The sequence below is a fragment of the Penaeus monodon genome, chromosome 26 (genome assembly GCF_015228065.2).
Source record: "Penaeus monodon isolate SGIC_2016 chromosome 26, NSTDA_Pmon_1, whole genome shotgun sequence".
NCBI lineage: Eukaryota > Metazoa > Arthropoda > Malacostraca > Decapoda > Penaeidae > Penaeus > Penaeus monodon.
The window spans coordinates 19,051,604-19,059,702 of NC_051411.1; the positions used below are offsets into that span (position 1 = coordinate 19,051,604).

General features: G+C 22.2%; 1 protein-coding gene across 1 annotated transcript in view; it reads right to left on the reverse strand.

Annotated features, from left to right (window-relative positions):
- Positions 1–40: 40 nt before the first annotated feature.
- LOC119589972 (COP9 signalosome complex subunit 4-like) overlaps positions 41–8,099 on the reverse strand; it is a gene marked incomplete at its 5' end in the record, with an annotated part of 12,791 nt that continues 4,732 nt past the window's right edge. The window contains 6 exon segments of the mRNA XM_037938664.1: positions 41–1,936; positions 2,049–2,224; positions 2,888–3,058; positions 3,227–3,416; positions 3,574–3,688; positions 3,878–4,014. Of these exon segments, the coding sequence (XP_037794592.1) occupies positions 1,778–1,936; positions 2,049–2,224; positions 2,888–3,058; positions 3,227–3,416; positions 3,574–3,688; positions 3,878–4,014 (948 nt within the window).

The window sequence follows — 8,099 nt, forward strand, 5'->3', positions numbered from 1 at the left end:
AAAAGCATGGATATATTCATTAAAATGGATTCAAAAGATGTTTCCTTTAATATCTTTTATTCTAAATAAACATTTGGAAAGTGATAATTGGGTGTGAGACTATCTGCAATTCAATACAGTTCCTTTTCCGGCATGATTAATTTTTAGAAATTAGTTCCTAGCTATTGTATCTTTGGAAAATAAAAGTTGCTACTTTCCTACATTAAAAGAAAATTCTCATATAATTAATGGCATAAGCATCATATTGAAGGAACAACTAGATGAAAATTCAGACTTGATGAAATATATGTGAATATATTTGGTTCCTTAATTTTGAAGCAGGAAAGAGGTATTTATTAGCATGAAAAACAACAAAATGATAAGGGTAGCTTTTCTAGGGTTAAAACCATGTCAAAATATTTCTTTCCCTTATCTTTGCTGGGGAGTTACCAGAGTGTAATGATTTAAAAAGAACAAAAAAGAAAAAAAAGAAAAGAAAAAAATATATGCACATTGATGAGCATAAAAAAACAATACCTATGGACCTGACACAAAAATACCCCACAAAAATACAGATGGTCCCCTTAACCAATATGTAGACTCTATGTTTAACTCTTCAATCAAAAAGTGCAGGGAGTAATTTACAGGGTTCCATATGCACCACACACATGGACTAAGTCCTTAAACAATGTGATTTGTTTTTTGGTGATGGGTACACTTCTGCCTGGAGTTATTCCAATTTATCTTAAGCATTTTCACTCCATCTTTTTCTTACTATCTTTAACCTCTGATAAAAAAACTACCATTGCAAGTGTAGAGACAGAGTTACACAGCCATTTCATGTAAGCCAGTCATTTTCAGAAGCTACAGTGATTACAGTGTTGAGTTAAAATATTTTTTAAAATTACTTTTGTATGAGTTTTTTTTTTTTTTTTTTTTCAGATTACAAAATCTCAAACAAATCCTACTCAAATTGTTAAGCATGTGTTAAGTAGAGAGTTTGTCTGTTTGGGCTTTTGGTTATGAATGTTAAGACCTTTTCTGGCAATTTTAGGATAATCTGGTACCAGCAGCACAATGATAACTTTGGCTTCAACCAGAAATGAACCTAAATAGAAATTCCAGTCACTAATGTTGAATTCAACAAAGTTCATCACCTATCACTGATTCATTACAAGACACTGGGTTCTGCAAACTGTATTCAAAATTATGAATACAGAATCTTTAAGTTCCATAAATGTCTAGAATGTATTCCATTATAACAGTACTGGTTAGTAGAAAGAAATCCCACTTTTTTTTTAATTTTTTCGATTTAATTTATCAACTGGGCCATGTCAATCACAAACAAAACAAAACTCATAACTGACTGCTAGTGAAGGATAGTGCTTATTGTATATGAGAGGTACATATCTGACTCAATTATATTTTTTTGCAGTCTAAAACTATTAAGACTGCAATGAAACCTTGCAATTGCTCATTGGCCAAGATATTAAATAATATACATCAGTAACATTTTTTGAAATAACACTGGGCAGATAATTTATTGACAAATAACTCTTCAAAGGAGGAATAATTAACAAAGTCCAGTAAAATGTACTTTTTTCTATGGATGTGTAATAATTTTTGAAATAACACTGGATAGATAATTTATTGACAAATAACTCAAATAACTTCAAAGAAGAATAATTAACAATTTTTTTTTTCTATGGATCTGTAAATATGTATGTGAATAAGTTTACATATAGACAGGAAATTCCTTATTTACTTCATTATACTTAAAATTAATATCGAAATATCTTCACTGCACCATCTGTTCATCCATGATCTTGGCTACCCATTCTGGATGTGCTGTGTTGATTTTTTCTATTATTCCATTTACTTGGAAACAGAGAGACTGGATCTGTTTGTCCCATTGGGGAAGGACATCACGAGCCTCAAAGTGTAGGATGCCATCAATCTAGCACAAAGAAGAAAATAAGAAATAATTCACACACTAAAAATACATATATCTGGATATATAAATGAATTTCTTCCACTATCATACTTACTGAATAATTAATTAAATTTACCTGATCAATGTAGCCATTCATTCGTCCCTCTGTGATCATCTGACTTGCAATCTTCTCTGCTTTGGCTGGGGAAATCTGGAGCAGAGCACCCAGTTCCGGGAAAGTAATATTGTTATATAGCTTGCTTGCAGCCAGTAAATTATGCTCTGTCACTGCACGATCCAAAATTGTAGAACCTGTGGATTAATATTTATATAAACACTCATCACTATTATCAACATGAAACACTATATATATTAATTATTGAAAGTCTGTTTCAAGGTCAACTGAGGCAGTATCACTATTGACATCTGTTACATATTTGAATACTGGTTATTCCACATTGATTATATTGTTTTGATATAGTTGTGTACTTCTCTATGAAAATAAGAGGATTTTTAGAGTTTTAAACTCTCGAGTAGTTACTTTTGGCCTTAAAAATTGTATAATGATCACAGCCCAGTGTTGGCCAACATTGAAATATATATTTATATGTAATATTGTACTTTGAATATGCACTTGTTTCCACCGATTTTATCAAGTTATCAAGGATATGTCTTGCTTCTATGAGAAATACTATTACTTTGGTTTGATGGAGAAAATACAACTACTATTACTCATATTAGGCTTACAGGGGATATCTAATGCAGTTGGCAAATTTTTAATATCTGCAAGGAGTTAAGGAATGTAACCCAAAAGAATGTTAAACACAAGCACCTATTCTACTATAAATTGAGGATCTTCTTTTCACTCTGTTGAAATAATGTATTTCAATAATCTTTGCTTTACTGGGTCTCTATTCATTAGTCTACTTTGACTGCAAATGAAAGTACATGCTTGTATTAAGAACTTTCACATACCATCAGCAGTGGTTGCTTGCTGGTGAGGTTGCAACATGTTTTGGAACTCTGTGAGTTCATTGTGACGGATGATGCGGTCCAGGTGCATCTTCTCCAAGATGTGGTAGCAAGGTAGCTGCTGGCATCTCTCATCCTTGAAAAGTGTGCCCAGCATTCTTGAACGCTGCTGCCCTATTTTAAGTATAAAAAATGGCTAGATTAACTGTTGTTTGTATATACTTGTACTCTTGCCCATGAGCCTTCAATACAGTACATATAAAAATTTATTTCTTCACATACAAAATAAATTTCAGCTTATGAATTCTATATAAATATTTAACCTGAAGTTGGTAATCATACCTGCTGATGCCAGCACAGTGCATATTAAAGCCTTTTTGAGAGCCTCCATACGTTCATCCTCATGAATAATTGGCCTATATGACAGTTCATTGTAACGCTGGGCAGCTTCTATGAATTTGCGACGATAATCCAACACACGTGCATAACAAACTTTGTAATAAATTTGTAGTTGCTCACTCTTTGACTCTGCCTGAAATGGCATTAAAGTAATCATAAGGGAAAGGTGAAAGCTGAATTTTCAGTAATCTTGTGAAAAATCTTTAATTCTTTTTATTTTTCATTCTTCAATTGTGTGAATAATTTGTAAAAGATAAATTATACAAATATTTAAACAACAAAGTTATTACCTGCAAAATACTAGCACGATTAATGTAAGCTTCTCCTTGTACTGGGTCATCATCTTCGAGATATAAACGAGCAATCTTGAGGTATGTCTCAAGTTTATAATCGACACTATACTGTCTGAAATATCAAAATAATATATGACTTTAGTTATCACTAATAAAATGTGTCAATTCACAAAAGAAGAAACAATAAATGCTATTAAGTACAGAGGACACTCACTATGCACTGCAGTTTCATTTACATACATAGCAAACCATGTGTAGTTATGCATTATTTATTAGGAAAACTTTTATTGCATTTACATACTTTTGCCCGGTTTCCAGTGGAATACCAGTAAGAACAGCAGCAGCATCCCTCCATGAGCTTTCACGTTCATAAATGTCTGCCAAGTGCTGCCTGATACTGGCTACTTGCTCCTCAAAACTTATGACTCGAGGTTGTACCTGTGGAAGTTTCACAACTAATTATGAAAGGAATAATGGATGAAATATTATTATGCTTTATCATAAGAATTAACCTGAAAATCATTCTTTTGATCATATATATGTAATTTGTATTACTTATGTCATATATCTTTGGAAGTTAAAACTCACTTTATCAAGTGTAAAATGTGCGACAGTCTTGGCAACATGGTCTGCCATTGAGGTAAGGTGTGTAGACACATCTGAGAGCAGCTGTCTTGATATTACTAAGCTTACTGTCTCTTTCACAACTGTAAAAAAAAGAGTGTACTTTAGTAACTGGTAGTGATCTTTAAAATTCACATGCAAGCATTTTTGTAGTCTATATTTCATATATTTACAAATCAAAATCTCATGAATGAATAGCTTTAAGGGTCTTGCTATCTCTTTGAATGAAATCTAATCTCTGAATTTGATATCTATTACTCAGGGAAGAGAACACAGAATATTGTAAGAAATTTTACAATTTTGCTTTTGCAAAGACATTAACTGTGAATAGTTGGTAGACAACACACTCTGCTTTTTTTAAATATACTATACTATTGTAATATTTATTATTTTTACTAATCAATCACATCATCATCAAAATCTTCCCCCCCACTCACTTTGTTCAATAAATGTTTAAGGGCCTTCTCCCCTACATTTTCTTCCCAAATTTTAAATGTTGTCCACACAGCCCTATACCTGTTTTAAAAGGGAGTATTTAGAATTTGAAAAATGGCATGCTTACCTGAAAGGACAAATAGTTTTTCTATGTGGTCTAATATTTTGTCAATCTAAATTTGCAAAACCCTTTCAAAATTTTAAAAAAATCTCATGTTTAAAACAAAAAAACCTTCTGCCCGCGCTGTTTTTTTCCTGTTCACTTTCTCAAAAGGATCTGCAAAGGCGATTTGAAAAAAATTGGGTTCTAATTGGGGGGGAGCAAAAGTTTTTTGAAAAACATTTTGTAATAATCACAAAATTCTCTGGTACAATTAAAATAGGCCCTGGGCTCCCCCCTCATTAATAATTATATTATATATAATTTAAAATATATTTAAATAATAATTTTAAAAAAAAGATATTTAAAATAACAAAATATAAAAAACTATAAAAAAATAAATAAAATTATATAAAAAAAAAATATATAAAAATAAAAAATATATAAAATATAAATAATAAATTTTTTAAAATAAATTTTTTTTTTAATATATAATTTAATTTTAGAATTTATATAATTTGAATGTAATTATATACAAATAATATAAATTATATAATTTTATATATAATATTATATATTATATATGTATAAATAATATACAAAATATATAAATATCTATAAATATAAATAATATAATAAAAAAAATAAAATAAAAAAAAAATTTAAATATAATATAAATATATATTTTTTAAAATATATTTTAATATATATATATATAATACATATATATATATAATATTTTTATATATAATTTAAAACCCAAAAAATTATATATATATAATATATATTTTATATATATATATATACACAAAAAATATATTATATATTATATAATATATATATTTATATATATAAAATTATATAATATATATATATAAAATATATATATAATTTTATAAATAAAAAAATTATATAATATAAAAAAAATATATAATATTATATAATAAGATTTTTTAATAAATTATATATAATAAAATATATATATAAATTAAATAATAAAAAATATATAATTTTATATATCCATATATTATTTGTTTGTTTATTTTTTAAAAATATAATATTTAATTATTGTTTTTTTTATATTTAAATATTTTATAAATATTATATTATTATATATATATTTATATATGTATATATATATTATATATATTTATATATATGTAATATATGTTAATAAGATATTATATGTTATAATGTATTTATATTATATATATATGATATATTTATATGATATATATAATTTTATATATATACACACACACACACACCATTAATAATAATATATTATAATATATAAATATATATATAATATAATATATATAAAATATATATAAACATAATATATATACATATATATATATATAATATATTATTTTTAATATTATTATATTATATAAAAATATATTATAAATATATATATAATATAATAAAAATATATATATATATATATTTTTATATATATATTATAATATATATATTAAAATATAAAAAATATATATAATTTTTTCTATTATAACATGTAACATATAATATACATAAATAATATATTATAAAAAAATTAATTATATTATTAAAATATATATATATATAAGTTTATATAATTTATGAGTTATATTAAAATGTTTATATATATTATATTAATATATATATATTATAATAATTTTTATTATATTTATATATATAATGTGTGTGGTGTGTGTGTTTATTACTTTTTAACATTAAAAAAAAAAACTAATTTTATATATACATAATATACAAATTAATAAATATTAATTCATATTAAACTTAAAATATTCTATATAATATATAATATATATACTATATAATATACAATTTTATACATATAAATACTATTAACATAAAATTTCTTATATTACATAATTTACATATATATATATATATTATATATTTTTTATTTTATTACATATATTATTACATTATATATTCTTAATATAATTTTATACATATTACAATATATTATATCATATATATATTAATTTATTATATTATCATTATAAATAATATTTTAATATATTTTTATAAAATATTAATAATTTAAACTTAATATTTTTTTGTAAAAATAAAAAAACAAAAAATAAATATGGAAATATATTATATATTTGTTTTTTTTCATTTATTTATATATATATATATATATATATAAATATATATTAATTTTATTTTATTTTTTATATATATATATACAGATTTTATATATATATATATATATATGAAATTTTTTATATATATATTTATTATATATATATATATATATATTATATATATTTATATATAGAAATAATTATATTAATATATTTTTTTTTATATATATTATATATAATATTATATATTTTTATTTTATTATATATTATAAATAATATTTTTTATATATATTATTATATATATATATTTTTTTTTATATATTATATATATTATATAATATTATTTTTTGTTTATATATATTTTTTATATATATATTAATATTTTAAAATATAAAAATATTTTTTTATATATATATATTATATAATATTTATTATTTTATATTAAAAATTTTTATATATATATATATATATATATTTATATTTATAATATTTATATATATTTTATATTAAAATATATTTTATAATATTTTTTATTATAAATTTTTTAAAAAATTTTATACAATAGTATTTATATTTTTTTGATATTTTTAATTTCATAAAAAAATATTTTTTTTTTTATTTTTATAATTTATAATTTAATTTTTATCAAACAATTTATAATTTTAAAATTTTAAAATTTTATAAATTTTAAAAAATTTTAAAATTTGAAAATTTTTTTTAAATTTATTTTTATTATTTAAATATTTTATAAAATATTTTTTTAAATTTAAATATAATTTTAAATTTATAGACTTTAAATTTTGAAGTTTAAAAATTTAATATTATTAAATAAAATATTTATTAAAATTTATTAAATTTTAAAATTTTTAAAATTTTTGGGTGTCTGGGGAAAATTTAAAATTTTTAAAAATATTTTTTCCTTTTTAAAAAAATCTTTTTGCTAAAAAGGAAAAATTTTATAATTTTTATTGAAAAATTTTAAATCAAAATGTTAATTTTAAGAATTTTGGGGTTCTTTGTAATTTTTTTTAAAAAATTTTAAAAACAACTGTTTTTTGAAGTTTTTTAGATTGTTCTTAAAAATACAAAAAATTTTTTTATGGAAAAAATTTTTCCAAAAAGGGAAATTTTGGGCAAAATTTTTAATTTTAAAAAGTGAGTTTTTTTAAAAAAAAACTTCCAAGGGGGAAAAAAAAATTTTTAAAAAAAAAAAGGGGACCCTGTTCAAAAAAATTTTTGAACAAATTTTTTTAAAAAATTAG